Here is a 17995-nt window from a genome sequence, read left to right on the forward strand (position 1 = left end):
TCATTATCCTCTGTCTTTAAGAACCGGTCATTCTCATTCACCCCTCACTGGATCATTCCGCTTTGTCTGCTCTTTGCCATGCCATGTCTTGCCTTGCATCTCGTTTTGGATTTTGTTATTGTTAGTTTTGCTGCCTCGTCAGCCCTTTTGTTTTTGTCTGTTTATTTAAGTTAATAAATTAGCTTTCTTTATCTTCCACCATGAGTCTGCGTTCTGGGTTCGCCTCCATATTCCCACCTTCTGACATGGGAGCTTAAGTAAAGGGAGAAAGTGAGTAGATTTAGAAAATCGATCGATTACATTCAGGATCACACTGTTACCCTGGGACGGCGGCAGACCTGTGACGAAGTCCAGTGCAACGTGAGACCATGGACAACTGGGAATTGGTAGTGGTTGTAACAGGCCCGCAGGGGGTCTGTTACTGTTCTCGAAGCGTGCACATGTGGGACATGCTGCCACAAACTCCTTTACATCCGCTGACAAAGAAGACCAACAAAAATATCTGGTAGTTAAGTTTAACATTCTATTTATGCCGGGATGGCAAGAGCACTGACTCGAATAAAGCCAATTTAGCACTCTTGCTCGGACAGATTCAGGTACGTATGTTTTTCCCAGAAGCCCTACACCCGGGTCTGGTTCCGTCTGTTGTGCTTCGGAGATCTCCCTTTCCATGGCCCAGGTGAGTGAACTGACAAACATGGTAGAAGGAATTACAGGTTCCTCCCTATTAGGAGGTTCGGAATCGGTCCATAGTCTGTATAGGGCGTCTGGCTTGACGTTCTTGGAGCCAGGTCTGTAGGTGATAGAGAAATTAAATCTTCCAAAAAACAGTGACCACCTGGCCTGCCGGGGGTTGAGTGTCTTGGCTGTCTGTAGATAAGCGAGATTCTTGTGGTCAGTCCAGATCACAAAAGGAGTTTCAGAGCCCTCCAGCCAGAGCCGCCATTCCTCCAACGTCAATTTTATGGCCAACAACTCTGGATTGCCGACATCATAATTCCTTTCAGCTGGAGACAAACGCCGCGAAAAATAAGCACATGGGTGAATCTTATTATCAGAAGATGACCTGTGGGAGAGAATGGCTCCCACACCTGAGTCTGAAGCATCTACTTCCACAATGAATTAGAGTTTGGGATTAGGATGATTTAGAATAAGAGCGGAAATGAAGCCTGACTTTAACTCACCAAAAGCAGCCTGTGCTTCGGGAGGCCATACAAAAGGTTGCTTGATGGACGTGAGCTGAGTGAGGGGGTCAGCCACCCTGCTGTAGTCCCTTATGAATTGGCAATAAAAATTAGCAAACCCCAAGAACCTCTGTAGTTGGCGTTGATCGGTGGGGACCGGTCATTCAGCGACTGCTTTAGTTTTCTCGGTATCTGTTTCATAGTACCCTTGTCCAAAAGCTTTGAAATAGGACTTTGAGGCTGAGACTCTAACCCATAAGGCGTGATGCTCCAGCGAAGATCTGGAACCAGCCGGAGGCTTAAATACTGGTGCTGCTCGTCAGGTGAAATCTGCTTAAGCTGGGGAGGAAGAATTAGTTGCACCGCCAGCAGGGTGGGGACAAAACTCCAGATCCTCACAATGGTAAGTTACTCCGGATGTTAATTAATATAATACTGAACATAAAAACAATAACCTGATATTGCGCTCTTTGTCTCTGGAAGCATTAAGATGTTATTGTACACACAGATTTAAAATAAATGGTACGATGCTCCCACCAGCAGCAGAAAAAATGGTGTTCATGTTGTCATGTTAAATATACCTGAAGCTTTTTATTTTTGGATGATCAGATAACATAAGAAGTTTGTTACCTGACAAGATGAGCAGGACAACGAGACCCTCCTTTCCAATTCCCTCAGGATCTCTTCCTTCAGTGTGTTCAGTCTGTCTTTATCATGTCCTCCTCCAGATACATCTCCATCCAGTTCATTACCTTTCCCATTCACCAGGTGGTTGTTAATGCTGACCAGGGTTTTATCATGGGCCTGTTAGAAGGCAGAATCATCAGCTACAGTAATGGCCAAAAAACAATTAAATATGAAACAGCAAAAGATATATTTGTATAAGAAGCTGGAAAACCACAGAAACGCTTTTGGATACCTTTCAACATTCTTTTTTTTATCTATTGAACATCTTTGGACACTATTGGACATTCTTATATCAGTTTCTGGTAAACCATGAGGACACCTTTTACATCTTTATGTGAGGTTATGTTAAACCATGAGAATACCTTTGGACACTTAGGGACACTTTTTGAAGAATTCCTTAGCATCTAACTCTCTATGAGTATCATTGCATGGGTTAGATGTTAGGTTGAATGTTTCCAGTTAAAAAGACGATGTTTTTTAAACCTGGACTAATGCCTAAATTGTTTTCGGACAGAAAAGAGCTCCCATCCAGTGGTCAAAATACAGCTCTAGCACTCTCGAGACAGGTTAGGGACACTTGTGGCAAGTTAGAGATACCAACAACAATCCTGTGACTATCTGGTGAGCTCAAAGGTTGTTGCACACTATTTTTTGAATATGTTCAAAACCCGAGCGACAGTGCTGCACACCTCTGGGACAGAAGTCAGAAGACATTCTGGAGCCATTTAGGGGACTCTCTCATTAATACAGTTTGCCAATTACTTGCAGCCCTATGAGTTAGGGACATTACTTTTATTGGACAACGCATTCAACATTAGATCATCACAATATGCATCTAGGTCTAAGAGGCTTCTGAAGGGTTAGGGTCTAAAACTGGTACTGATTTAAACTAAAGAAAGGGTTCTCAAAGATTGGAGCAAACAGTTGACAAATCTCTAAACCAAATTCAAAGCACTGACAGCTAAAAGGTAACTTTAAGATTATCTTAGCTATAAATTATGCTTCACCTATTCACAGTTTTTAATCTATAATTACTACCCTGTATGCACTCTGTTGTGCTGCTGTCATACACAAATGATCAGTGTGGACTTCTGAGTCTTGCTCAGCATAGCACAGGGAAAAGATTGTGGTCTGCTGAAGATCCCCAATCATCCTAACAAACTTAACTTGTTTTTTCTTTTTTTGTCTGAGGAGTTTTCACAACTCAAGCTGTTGGAGAAGAACTAAAGAAGTTATCTGGATAAAAGATAAAACATATCATCTAAGAAGTAATTGTCCAGAGGACCTGACTCAACCTTGTTAGATATTTTGTTATTAATCTTGCTAGTCTGCATCTGAATTAACTGCACTGATGTTCTATCACTCAGTTTTAAAACTGAGACACAACTCAAGCCGAGCAGTAATTTGAAAGTGTAAATTTCATCTTTCATATTTATGATTTTTTAAATGAGGTCATGCAGAAATGCTATACATTTGGTTCAGAAAGAAACAATTGTTTTTCCTCATTTCTGAGAGCAAATTTTTCCTCCTCATATGTTCTTTGTCCTCCTGACCTGAAATGACAGAAGTAATTCTTTTTTATCCTCCATATTCCTAAAACAATTTTTGTGTGTTGACATCCAGCTCATCGGCTTTTAAAAATTAGTTTATTGAATCCAGCTTGTTAGAGTTTCTGACTGTTGGGTGAACACAGCAATGATGTTTCCTGCCTGAACTGTACATTGGTGTTAATCTGATGTTTTTCTTCCTTTAGATAAAAGCAGAAAATGGATTCACCTTAGTGCGATTGTCCAATTGATCCAACTTGGTCTGAATGCTGTGAATTGTCTCTTTAATCTCTGGCTGAGCTGCATCAGCAAGGTTTCTTCCTCCACCACCGAGGTCTGGTTTGTTGGCTTCTGGACTGAACCGCTCACTCACAGTGGACTGAAGGTCCTCCAGGGTCTTTGTCAGGCTCTGGATCTTTTCCTCCAGCTGCCTTATCTTTTCATTCTCCTGTCGTCCTGGAAAACGAGGAAGCATTTTAGTTCATATGTCAGTTCATCATTTACATTTTATGTTTATGTGTCACACTGCTGTTGTTTTTTGTTTTGTTTTTTATTTTACTTCTCTTCTCTTGGAGTCTGACTGACAAGACCAGTGTTATCTCTTGTGCCTCTGCAAAAACATGTACATTCCAAATTATTGGGTGCCTTGACACTTTTTTAGCTCAATCCCTTTTGGTAATTGTCCATATGGGTATTGTCAGCAATGAAATTTTACTTATAAAACTCACAATTTTAAACATCCGTATACAGAAAAAAAGATACAATATCAAAGGTATTATATTGGGCCACAGTAGATCACTGGTCAGTACAGTAGTCTTGTGATCCTGAGGCAACATATTTGAGCCCAGGTTACATCAAATCTACAGTGTGAGTTTGCTCACAGTGGCGACCCCTGAAGAAGGGAGCAGCCAAAATAAAAAAAACAAAGGTATTATAGCTTGTTTTATGTGACATTTACATGCTAAAATGTTGCCATGACCTGGCAGTTTGGTTTGTTTTTGTTTTCTGTCTTCCTGCTCATTGGTTCCCTCAGTTACTCTGTCTCATCTGTCATGCACCTGCTGTTCTATTGGAATCCTCCAAGCTGCACTCACTCACTAATCAATCCTTCCCAGGAGCTAACAGGTCCTGGTTTTCACTTATGTGCTGTCGGATCAGTGGTGTATCCTCCCACGCACAGGTGCCTTATTATGTCATAAAATGGGGATGCAAAATCAGGAACAAAAAAAAGTCTAAAAGCCACTCACCAACATCAGTTTATCATCAGTAATATAATATAATATAATATAAGTTTTTCTGAAAACATTTGATTGTGTGCTATAATGGAAACTCCAGAGCACTTTCATATGGGAGACAAAGGTTCAAATCCCAGGTAGATTAACACTCTATTTTCTATTCTTATTCTTTAAACCTCAGCAGAATACTAATATGAAACCTAAAATAAACATTCACAAAATTTTACATTTAAGGCCATAGTTAGTTTAATATTAGCCTAGGTGTCTGCTCAGAAAACAATACAACACAGTTTTAACACTTCAAAATAACACTTGGATTTTTCTTTTTGTGCTTAACAAATGAATGCTATCTGTCTGACTGGTAAGCTACTGGCCACCGTCTAGTTGAGTTAAAATGAACCAACTCAAAGATTAAGTAGGCGAATTGAAAACTATAGCAATCATTTTAAACTCTTTAGTTTATAATTAATCTTCCTGAAGCCCTCAAAAGAGAGAAAGAGACAAAGAGATGAAGAAAAGCCCTTGTAACTTTGGGTCACAGGAGGGTTAAGAAAGTAAAATTAGAATCAATAAACACTACATTATTCTTACATCATTATTATTCTTATTGATGGGAGTGATAACATGTTTCAAGTTGAAAAAAATTAAATGGGGGCACAAAATAAAGTTTTTAAAAATGAGGGAGCAGATGCTCTACCTGCTCTATTAAGCAGGCCCCTATGCTCTCACCACTATGTCCTCCAGGGTCTCCAGACCCATAACTCCCACTCCCCTGTCCCGGCTGAGGTCTGCTGGGAGAGATCTGAGTTCCTGCTCCTCCAGATATACCAATTGTGCAGTCCTCTCCACTGTAACCATGGCAACACTTCCACTCAGTCTCTGTCACTATTTTGTAGGCCACTTTGTAGCGTGGTCTCATGTAGGTTCGGTAGCTGCAAAGACAAAGATGGAAGATCAGTCTACTGGTCTTGTTGATGTATTTGTGCATTTCAAACTGATTTTACTTACACCACCACCTGGCTGCACTGTCTGTTCCCCCATCTGCAGGGATGATAATCAGGCTTCACGTAGGTTTCAACTCCATCTTCCACCACGCAGCTCACAGTCTTTGTGACAACAAACGGACACCAGTTCCTTTATATCACACAAACAGAAAACACAAACAGTTAAAAAGAGAGGTTGGGTGGGTGTTCTAAACTAACCGTAATCTTCCTACTTGTGTTTCTGTTGCTTCTATAATTTGCGAACACAATCCTTGGTTAAGCTGTTTAGACAAATTTTAAATGTCTAAAACTGTTCAAACAAATGGAAAATTTTATAGTTAAAATAAACAACAAAACTGCTCTCTTTAACTCTAGCTCTCTCTCATAAAAATTATTAGTAATAAGAGCATGAGGACTCCTTCAGAATTACCACTTTAATGTGGTGGTGAGGGGTCAGACAATTTGAAGACTTTAATGATGGAGGACAACAACAGCCAACATTGTCTGGAAAAGAAAATCTAGAGCAGCCCTGAGGAGCCAAGTCTGGGAGAGGAGTTTGCCATTGAATGCCTGGTGATTGAGCCTTGTCATCTGAGGCTCAGCCAGGCCGATCTAGAAAAAACAAATAGGAAGCCATCTTCTTATGGACCCACCACCGGTGGAGAGAGCTGTAAACTGGGTGGCAGGCAAAAGCAGGGCCTTGGAAACACTAACTAGCTCTAGGAACATGGATTATCCTCACTGGTGGGTAAGGAGATAGAGCTTGTGTGTGTGAGGTTGAGCGATACCAACTGAATATAATTGGGCTCACCTTCACACACAACCTGGGCTCTGGAACCCATCTCCTGTAGAGGGACAGAACTCTGTCCTGCTCTGATGCTGCCCAGGAAAAGAGGATTCAGGCAAGTGTGAGGATATTCACAGGGCATCCAGCTGAGTGCCTTGGTTTTGAAGTTTTTCACAGTAAATGAGAGGGTCAACTCTCTGCAGGTTTAAGCTGCAAAGGGGAAGGTTCTATTTGTTTAAACTTAAGCATAAAACAGCAATACAGATTACCCAGCCTTCTTTGTCTCTGGATGGTGTCCTGGAAGGGGTGCCATCTGGGGATTTGGTAGTTCTTATGGGCGGACTTCAGTGCCCATGTGGGCAATAATTAAGTTATCTGGAAGGGGGTGACTGAGAGGAAAAACCTCCCTGATCCTAACCTGAGCAGTCGTTTGTGATTGGACTTCTGTACCAGGCACGGGCTGTCCATAACAAACACCATATTTGACCATAGGGTGGTCCATGAGTGTACTTGGTACCAGGACACCTTGGGCCAAAGGTTGATGATCAGTTTTGTAATTATGTCATCAAATCTACAGCCCTATATCTTGGACATTCTGGTAAAGAGAGGGGCAGAGCTATCAACTGATCCCCACCTGGTAGTAATTTAGCTCTGGTGTTGGGAAAGACTGCCTGAAAGACATGGTAAACACAAATAAATAGTCAGAGTGACTGGCAAAGTCCAATGGAAGCCCCCATCTGTGAGATATTCAAATCACACATCCAAGAGTTTTTCAAATGTCCAGGGGGAAGTCGAGGACATGGAATCTGAATAGACCATGTTCAAGACCTCAATTCCAGGTGCAGCTTCCAGGAGCTGCAGACAGAAAGTCATCAGTGCCTGTTGGAGTGTTTACCAGTGTCAGGCAGGGGAATGGGGAAGGAGGCGAACCCAGAGTGCAGACTCATTTTGTAGTGGGGGGAAAACTAGTTTATTTTTAAAATAAAAGATAAACAGAAACAAAAAAAGCTGATGTGGCAGCAAACAACTAAATACAAAAACACTAACAAACAGAAAACTCCAAAAACAGACCTGGGGCAAGACGAGATGAAACGAAGACCAAACAGAGCAGAGAGTGATGAGGCATGGCAACAAGGCAGACAACCAAAAGACAATAACCAGCAGAGTGTGGAGGAGATGACCGGGTTTTTTAACAGAGGAGGTGATTGGAAAGTGGGCACAAATGAAGTAATTAACCAGACTTGGTGCATGTGTGGATGGGTGTGGCCGGAAGACCAAAGTGTGACTGGGGAGGAGTGAATGGTGACAACACACAAGGACATGAAGAACAAAAACCAAATCAAGACAAAGACACCTAAACAGAAAACATGAAGACACTAAAAACAACAAACTTAAAACACCAAAAAAAAACAAAACCCCACAACCAGAGGATCCAATGACATTATAGCAATGCAGGACGCCATCAGGGCTAGGCTGTTCTAAAGGACTTCTGAAGCATCTGTCAAGTACAGGATGGCTGGAAAGACTGGAGCTTCTGTGGTTGCAGAGGAGTTCTGAGAGGCCTTGAAAAACGACTTTCGTTTGGCCTCAAGCAGGTTCTGGCAAACCGTTCGGCAACCCAGAAAACAAAAGCAGGCCCTGTCCCAGGCCTTGATTGGTTTTGGTGAGGATCTGCTAATTGAATTAGGGTTGCTAGATTGCAGAAGGAATACTTTGAGGACCTCTTAATCCAGTCTCCACATCCACCTTAGAGGAGGCAGAGTCTGAAGACTTGAGGGACAGCAAGTCTATTACATTGACTCCCCAGTCTATAGGTGTGTCGGGATTTGGGTTTTTGTATTCAGTTTGTTGTCTTTGTGTTTCAGTTTGAGTTAATTGTTTATTTTATTCAGTTATCTTGTTAGTTTGTGTCTTGTTCTTTCTTCTTTGTCTCTTGTGTCTGTGTTTGTTTCATCTACCTCTCCCCAGTTTGTCATCTACCAGCCACGCCTATCTCCACCTGCCAGTAATTATGATTACTCACCTGTGATCCCACTTACCTCTTTATCCTCTGTGTTTAAAACCTGGTCACTTTCTCCACTACTCTGTTGGATCATTGTTCATTTGTCCTAGTACCATGTTCCTGATCTGTGTCCTTAGAGTCTTGTTATCGTCCGTTCCTGTGTTCCGATCTGAGCTCTTGGATTTAGTTTTTGTTTCGCTGCCTTGTCAGCTTTTGTTTTTTGTATTAATAAATTAGTTTTTTCTTTTAGTTTTAAAGTATGAGTCTGCTCTCTGGGTTCACCTTCATCACCACCAATCCTGACAGAATGATCCGATCAAAAGAGGACCCAGCAGACTCAGGTTTTTTTTCTTTTCGGGACCTCGCTGAGGAGGATTTTCTCAGGCACCACATTGTAGTGAGAAAATACTGCGATGTGGAGGCCACATCCCTGGATGAAAGGGAGCATTTTTGGGCTGCTCATGACCTCCTGAGGGAGGCTCTTCGTCACACTGGGCTGGAGACATCCCAGGGGATGGATGAGATCCTCAGAAGGGCCAGGAGAGACTACACCCTAGGTTACACTCCCTCCTGGGCACGTGTGGCCGCAGCGCCTTTTGTGTCTCCTGAGGCTGCAACGCTTTCCGTGTCTCCTGTGGCTGCTGCGCCCCCTGAACTTCCGGTCTCCCAGTGACGGGGACGCCGTAGAAGGAAGGTCCGAGTCGATTGCAAGGTTCTTTCGTTGCCCATGTTGGTGGAGAAGGAGGAGAGGTTGTCTCCATTCTGGGGAACCCACCTGGCACTCAAACCACCAACTTCGAGTAGGAATGGCCCCAGACTGATCTCTCAGCCTCCAGCGTCTCCAGCGCCGCTGGCTGTGCTCTCAGTGTCTCCGGTGGCCGCAGCTCCTCGGGGATGTCAACACGGGAGGGAAAGTCTGCCAGTGGAACCACCCGCATCTCTTGTGCTGCTCTCTGTTCCGCCGCCAGCAAATTCTCTGTTGGATCGGCCAGACTCCACCTCTGCCTCTCCGGTGGATCGGCCGGACGCCACCTCTGCATCTCCAGTGGATCGGTAGGACGCCACCTCTGCCTCTCCGGTGGATCGGCTGGACCCTACCATACCTGCCTCATCTACGTCAGGTTCCACATCTCCATGTTCTCCAGCTCCCGCTCCACATTCATCACTGGTGAATAAGACAGCTCAGAATTTTTTTCTGTTCTCCACCCGCATTAAATCGTCAGAGTTTTCGCCTGCTGAACTCCTGGACTTTTCTTTTCAGATCCACCGTTTACTGTCATTCACTGCTACAAACACACTCTCACCACCTGTCAACTCATTGAAGGAACCTTATTTTCCCGCCAAAGTCCCCTTAGTCTTCCAGAGTACGCAAACGTTTTCTCTGCCATCAATCATTTAAAGGGACAATTACTTAACTCACCCACAGACCTGCAGCCATATCCTTCACCTGATTCTGTCCTGACATCCCAGCCAGCCGGATCCTTTCAGTCACCCAAGCCTGCTGGATCCGAGTCTGTGGCTGTGCCTCTCAAGTTTGTGCCTCCAGTGCCGCTCTCAGCACCTCCAGCCTCGTCTCCAGTCCCACTCTCAGCGCTGCCTGCAAGGCCTCCAGTCCCATTCTCAGCACCGATCTCAGCACCGCACTCTGCTAAGTCTGCCGTGTCTGCCTCCAGGTCAGCCCAACACCGCCGCCTCAGCTTCCCTGGCGGGTCAGCCAGACGCCGCCGCCTCAGCTTTGCTAAGGGTCTGGGCGGATGCCTCGCTCCTCTCCGCTTTGCCAAGGGTCCGGCAGGATGCCTCGCTTCTGCTCTCTTCGCCAAGGGTCCGGGTGGACGCCTCGTCGTTACCGCTTTGCCGAAGGTCCGGGTGGACGCCTCGCTTCTGCTCACTTCGCCGAGGGTCTGGGTGGACGCCTCGCTCCTCTCCGCTTTGCCGAGGGCCTGGCAGGACGCCTTGCTTCTGCTCGCTTCGCCGAGGGTCAGGCAGGGTCCTGAGTAATGTTAGGATGGAGCAGGAAATGGATTGATGGCTTGAGGCCTCATCTGCAGTAATGAGGGGGTTGCTTCAGTCTGTCATGGTAAAGAAGCTAAAGGCAAAGCTCTCAATTTACTGGTTCATTTACATTTCAACATTTATCTATTGTCATGAGGTATGGATCATAACCAAAGGAATGAGAGTCAGCTGAGATGGTTTAGGCATATTATTAGAATAGGGTGCCTTCCTCTGAAGGTTTTCCAGGCACGTCCCACTCAGAGGAGACCTCTGAGCAGACTCAAAACTGGCAGGAGAGATTATTTATCCTCTCTGGCCTGGGAATGCATTGGGATCCCCCAGGAGGACCTGGAAATTGTTGCTAGGGAGAGGGATGTCTTCCTACCAACAGAGAGGAGTGTTTCCCTCCTAAACCTGTTGCCCTGCGACCAGACCACAGATAAGAATTAGAAGATGGATGGATTGATGGAAGAACAGGAGAAAAATAAGCATCTTTCTTTGGACTTTGGATGTGTTTTCCCTGAAGTTCAGTTATTGTACCCAATCATTTTCAGAGGAATTCTGACGTCAGAATCATTAAGGCTCCTAAATTTAAGGTATGAACCAGTGTTTTGTCGAGACATAACAGATAATTTTGTAAGAAGCAAAAGGGCAAGCCTCTAAGTACTGAAAAGCATCACTGTCTAAATTCTGAGCAAGTTTAATAAGAGCTTAAATCCATTATGATGAAACCCGCTGTGAAAATTTGTCTGTCTATCCACTGGCAATGTTCAGTTTAACAACACATACTGTGATCCAGACAAGGAAGACAGTTGCATATTTTTTGTGATTTTAACTGCTTATGCCATTATGTGTTTTTAACCTTTGTTTTTAATCTATTTTAAAGTGGTTCTATTTATGTGGTAGGGTATTTGATAACTTCAGTTAGCTAGGCCTTTAATCACAAGAACTGGCTTTGGGATTCACGAAGGCTGCCAGCAAAGCAAGTAACAGGGAACAGATGACTGGATCCAGGACAAAAAGTCTTAGGTTGAAATAAAAATCAACATCAAATATTTATGGATTTTATTAACAACTAAATCAATTTTTTGTGTTTGGATTAGTCTGGGGTTAGCTAAACAAAACAAACATAAAATAACATTGTGGAAATATTTTAATTTTGGAATATGTTTTGCCTCATCTGAATATTTTAGGCAAATGCACTGTTGTTTTGGTATTTTGACTATTTAATTTTCTAAAAAATGTCATCTGCTTTAACAGCAAAAAATGTTTGAAATGTTTCTACCTCTTTGGGGTTATTTATGAGACATTTCTGATCATCTGAAACATCAGAGACAGGCACATCTCACCTGGCAAGGGTCTCATCTAAGTCACAAATGAGCAGTAGTGAACTGGGAGAGATGAGTCCCAGGGTGAGATGAGGAAAGTATTGTCCAATCAACTCAAGAACTTTCTGAAGATTTCAGCAATCGTTTAGAAGATTGTTTTTTTTTTCATATCATCTGTTGTTGTTGGCTGCTGGCACTGGCAAGGGTCGGCTGTAATGGTGAGGGAAGATAAGGTGGAATCACAACTTCATTCTCTCTGGGAAAAAGTCATTAGGTCATCAGTCGAATTTATCTGCATTTCCAAGTGGAGTGTAGAGTATTTTATCCAGCGTTCATTTGGATGAAAAGTGAAAGTAATTTTATTCGGAGGGTGGTTTCCTTTGTCTTTCTCTGACTTTTTGCAGTCTCTGTGTATGTCTGTGATTATCACTGGAATGCAGAGAATGGGAGAAAGACCTTGTAGACTTGGAACTGAGCTAGCTCAATCAAAACAATAATAATAATAATAATAATAATAATAATAATAATAATAATAATAATTTGGATAGATATGTATGTCTGGCTCAAAAAGATGTAATTTTTTTTAAGTGTTAACATTAGTAAACGTGGTTTGGAGTGGATGAAGATCTTCAAGGCTAAAACAATGATGAGATGGTTTCTACTCAGCGCATGAAGTCTGTATCAATACCAACAATGAGACCAAGATAAGGAGAACATCGTGATGTGCTGCAATCGAGGAATATCGAGTGTGGCTTCAAATTCCTCACAGTGGAAGAGAGTGGCAGACGCAGGAGATATGTGCTGCAATACAAAGAATGTGTCCAATGGCGGTTTTGGGGTCTAGTGTCCTAGCAAAAAGTAGATAAGAAACTCCTGACCTTCACTGCTGGTATGGACCGCAGAAAGTGCAGGTCTTGCTGACCTGTAAGCACTGGACACCAACAGGGTGCAATGAGTCACACACACATGCATGTGGCTGTGGCAAGCATACACAATATGAGCATGGACGTACGCGGAGCAGTATAAGAGGAGCAGCCCTGCAAGAATAAGAAGTTGGAGCATCAGAGGGGCATTAACAAGGAGGCTGTAAAGCCATCTTAGTCTTACGGTCGGGTTTTGTGGAATGCCAATTTGGCAAAAAATGAAGAGAAATCAACTTTCCAAAAGAGTGATTTAATAATGCATTTTAAGTGTTATTCCTTCTGTTCACCAGCTTTTGGTAGAATTGCTTCTCTAAAATGGATTTAACATTGTTTTATGAAAGTTTCAGCATAACAAAAGAGAAATACTTTATTTTTATTTTGTTTGAGGTTCTGAGTGGGTTACTACATCCTATTGGAATTAACATAGTTTTATAGAGTTGTTTCATCTTTTCGAAGAGGAAATGCTTTATTCTTCTGAGGAATTTATTTATTTCATGTTGTATTAATAGGCTGGATTATTTTGCAAAGTCCTATCCTTCAAAATGATAGACTTTAACAACCTTGGTGAGTGAAATATTAAAGTTCTAACTTGTTTTATTTTTTTTTATTTAATCTTTTATCAACATCTAGTTAAAGCTAAGACCTTAGTTGCTCTTATTTACTATCACTGAATTTAAAACTCTATGATTTGGACTTTGAGTTCCTTGTATAAAATTGCTGAACTAAACATCTGTTAAATGGACATTAACTTTTTTATTGAACACTATTTGGGAAAATCCATCTGTTTTAAGACCAAAATACATTGATAAACCTTTACCTATGCTGTCTTGGAAATGTTTCATATCACTTCAAACTGATATAAAGATGAGATGTTTGACACACTAACAGCTTCTTAAAGGTCAACTGAAGAATTAAATTACAATCTTTGTGCTATGCTGATGAGATAATGGAGGATTTTGGATAATTTTATCACCTTTATTATTATTATTATTATTATGAGGAATAATAATAATAATAATAACATACAGATTAATTCCTGGAGAGAAATTAAAATTTTGAGAGAACCCCTTGATAGAAGATAACAGCTGAATCAAGATAGTTAAAAGTAGATTATTAATACGATAAAATAAAATGAGATAAAAATGAAATCAATAAGAAAGTATACAGTATTTATTAGAATGATAATGAGAGAGTGGAAAATATCATAACAGGACAATTAAAAACTCTTCGGAATTGAGAGTGACTGGAAGAGTAGGAGTAAACCAGAAACATGATCTGAGCCTTAATGCATTTCTTTACAGAATCTGTGAATATATACAATGTCCCTGTGATAATTATTAATTTTTGTCAGTGTTATTTATAAATATGGGCTATTTTTGTAATTCTATACATTAGCGTTTGTGTTGATGTTGTTTAGCCTTTCTGATGCTGTTGGATGGTTAAATTTGTTTTAGAAATTCTGAAAATTTTCAAAAGGATTACCACTGTTCTTTCCATTTTACTTATCTTCTGTTTTATTGTTATTCTATCCAAACTACCAGGGCCACTGCTTAAGACCTTTGCTCTTCTTTTAAGTTAGTGTTCAAGTTAATCTGTCACATGTATAGTATTTACAATTAATGTTCAAGCGATAAAGTGTTTTGAGTGGTAAAGTAACGTAGTGAGTGTGCAGTTTGTGCTACTCAAAACAGAGTGGCTGAATACTTGGTGAGATGTTATGGGGGGTTGGAGTTGAGTAGCCTGAAGGTCAGAGGATAGAAGCTGTTCTTGAGTCTCTTTGTACTGGATGTGAGATTCACTGCACTTCCCTAACCACAGCAGGGTGAAGAGGCAGTTTTTTGGGTGATGAGATAAAATAAGTAGAAGAGCGAATAAAAAGAAAATAATATGTATATAAGCATATTACCAAATTGTGTCTTATACTTTGTGTTTTAAGTATTTCACTTAATTATTATCTGTGTTCTTTCAGTTTTGCACGTAACCTTTTTCTGTTCTTATTCTATCCAGACCTCCATGGGTACCACGCCTGATTACCATGGCTGATGACTTTATGATCAAGTTTAGTACTCTATTACTACTACAATTACTTTATTCAGTTTATTACACTTAAGAAATGCTAACAACGGTGTGGAAAGACACATTCTTGCTGTTACACTTGATTTTTAATGTTTACATATGAATAAATATGTACAAATAAATGAAATTAATTTAATCTTGATATTATCTTTTTAATCTCTGACCAATTACTGAAAGAAATTATTGAGAAATTATTGTCGGGATGATTCATTTTATTTGTCTATTAATAAAGTTATTCACTATGTATTTGTGTAGCTGTGACACAAAGGGAAAGAGTGGCCATTACATGACTGGCAGTTTGCATATCTCATTCTGTCATTGTGTGACTACATGGTAGCCAAGGCAGGATGAACTGTTAGCCACAGGATGTCTTGAAGCATTTTTCTGAAATGCAGCTAGGGCTTGATTGTGATTCTCTCTTTCTGGTACCAGATGATAATAATAAAAGGTCTCTGATTGCAGTTTAGTGTCTTTTGGATTATTCTTATCCATGGTTCAGTAAAGTAAAATTTCACAGCATCCCATCACTCTGCCTCCTCAACTTTGATTGGAGGTTCCAATTGTCCCATTGTTGCCTAGGGCACATAAAAACTACAGTTCCTATAGGCCCTAGCTACATTTCCCTACCTTCCCATCTCTGAATGGATTCTGTCTGTTGCATTTTTTAACCTTACTTTCAGTAAGGGTTTCTTGTTTTCGACCATCAAAACAACTTTAGTCAGCTTACTGATCACCTGACACCAGAAAGGAAAACTACATTCACATAAGCACTAACCACATCGCAGAAGAGCACATTCCCTGTTTCTTGATTTTTTTTATTCCTTCTGTGATTGGCACCAAAAAGCAGGGGGTTCAAAAGTAGATAACAGCCAGTGTATAAAATTGGTGTAGTAAACCTTCATTCAACTGCATTTTAACTGTCTACTTTTTGTTGAATGACTAAAAATATTTTGTAAACACTTGCCTATTAGAGTCCCTGTGCTATCCTCAATCCTCATAACAATGCAAAATGTAATTTTATTCGCAATAAATGTTGATTTTCCTCCTCCCCAAGTTTGTTTTTGATCATTTTTGTCGATCCACTGCCACAGCCATCTTTGAGCAAGCAAGCAAACACCGTTGTTGTAACACCACCACTGTTTGAACAAGAGTTTTCATTTATCTGCAGAGGCTTCTGATTGGTTGATGTTGGGGGAATGGCAATTGGGCCTTTTTTCAGATAGTGAATGACAGATGCCGGAATGTCAGAAATAAGAATGGTTGGATTCTACCAAACAAAAAGAATGCCAAGACAATTTATTTAAAATCTCTAGAAAATGTTTTTCTTTAAAACTATGTTTGCAAGATTACTTAGTTCAGGTTTACTGCTTTTGGAGATAGTTCCTTTTCTTGGCTAAATTAATTCTTCATCTGATTGTCTAAAACCTCTCACAGTTTGGACTCTTCGAACACCTTCCCAGCCTTGTTGCAAATGACAGGAAAATGCATTTTTGGTGTTCTAAATTTCTAATTTTTAAGGGCAAGGGCCCAAAAACTGCCCTTGGTCGAGCACCTCCCAGCTTTGGCGCTTGGCACTGGTCGAAGCCCAGTGGATGGTCAGCCCCTGAATTTTTCTAAATAGTCACCTACTCCTAAAACTTTTGAACCCCCTGAGAAAGCATCAACAACACTGCCCCCTCACATTTCTCTTGCCTTCATCTCACAGGAAGGTCATGAATTTAACCTTGTTAAGCACCATTTAAGCTTAAAACTCTGTTTCCTCTGCAGCAAGAAAGTTTAAACTTTTTCTGGATTAAACTTTGGGTCATATTTCAATTTGGTACACTTAGATGTATTTTAATGTTTTTAAAATGAATTGCAAATGTTAAAAAGTGGAAACTGAACATTTGAAAACTTCACACTTGTGACACAAGGCAAACATTGCCCTTACACCTGTTTGTCCCTGTTTGTCAAACTTCTGCTATGGCTGAAGAGGGACAAGCATGTCACTCATTTGCCCTTGTGTCTGTGGTCCATGATGTTTCAATAAGCCCAATTCAGACTATATTCCGCATTGTCAAAATGGATCTATAGTAATAATTTATCCAAAAGAACCACCTTCTGGGTTTTGGGTGTCAGTACAGGTGGGTTTCCCCTTGTCCTGACAATGCCCCTCTGTCACAGTGATGAGAATGACATTTGGCCTTGCAAAATGATTGTGGTAACTTTCAAACAATGTCCTTACACACAAATGGAAAATTATTGACATAAACCCAACCAGCCTGGACATACAAAGTGAAAACATGTAAGTCTCAGGTCTGAACTTAAAACATTTTTGTCTCAGTTCTGAACAAATAAACAATTTAGTCCCAGGTCTGAACAGAAAACATGTTAGCCTCAGATCTGCACAGGAACATGCTAGTTTTAGGTCCCCAAGAAACATATTAGTCTCAGATCTGAACAGGACAAATGTTAGTCCCAAGTCTAAATACAGGACCTGAGTCTGCTACTCCTGGTGACAAATACCACAGGATACTCATAGAAGTCCAGTCTTCCTGCCTAATGTGTCAAAAGTGTTCAGGCTCCATGAAGACCACCCAGGAAGAGGTGAAAGGTTTTCATATGTTACTTATTTACAGACTTTTACTTAGAAAGTGTGGACTCTTGGCTGACTAAAAGCTAAAATCAGAACCCAGCTTCAGTGTAACCCTAACCCCTTCCATGGTGTAATAAATGAATATGTTTTTGCTACTTGTTTGTCCTGTTCAAGTTCTAAGTCCAGCATCATGCAGGTCATCTGACATCTTCAGTTTTATGTGTGACACACTCATTGTATGTATGTGTGTTATTGTAAATGAAATCACATGAAATCCTCAGCTGGTGTCATCAGTTTGGTGATGAATGCCCTACTGTGTTGGTGTGTTATTTCTGCTGGAATCCATGAGAAAAAAAAAAAATTACTTGCCAGCCAGTCTGCAGTGAAGCTGCTGGTTTTCTGGGGATTTAAAATGTCTCCATTCTCTAAAGACCATTCAAGGGGAGAGACTAGGACATGAAATAAATAAAACACACAAGTCAGTTGTACAAGTTGAAGGAGAAATTTTATTATGCTAAAAATGAACAGTTAAGGATTTTCAAATATCTGCTTTTATCATCCATCTGTGTGTCTCTATGTTGACTTGTCCAGGGGGCTACCTCTTCCCCCACCTCTTGATGGCTAGAGATAGGCTCCGGCTCCACCCCCACCCACCCCACCCCACCCCCCTGAACAG

At 41.1% G+C, this 17995-nt stretch overlaps 1 protein-coding gene across 2 annotated transcripts in view; it reads right to left on the reverse strand.

The window, feature by feature from the left end:
- The window catches only part of LOC108242419 (EMILIN-1-like), a 57187-nt gene that overhangs the window by 33505 nt on the left and 5687 nt on the right, over positions 1–17995 (reverse strand). For both annotated transcript variants that reach the window (XM_017427227.2, XM_025008311.2), the window contains exons 2-5: positions 5662–5787; positions 5383–5585; positions 3648–3874; positions 1815–1988 (exon numbers count right to left, since the gene is read on the reverse strand). In XM_017427227.2, coding sequence (XP_017282716.1) covers positions 1815–1988; positions 3648–3874; positions 5383–5585; positions 5662–5787 — 730 coding nt within the window. The remainder of the gene's footprint in view (positions 1–1814; positions 1989–3647; positions 3875–5382; positions 5586–5661; positions 5788–17995) is intronic.

Source organism: Kryptolebias marmoratus, linkage group LG15 (genome assembly GCF_001649575.2).
Source record: "Kryptolebias marmoratus isolate JLee-2015 linkage group LG15, ASM164957v2, whole genome shotgun sequence".
NCBI lineage: Eukaryota > Metazoa > Chordata > Actinopteri > Cyprinodontiformes > Rivulidae > Kryptolebias > Kryptolebias marmoratus.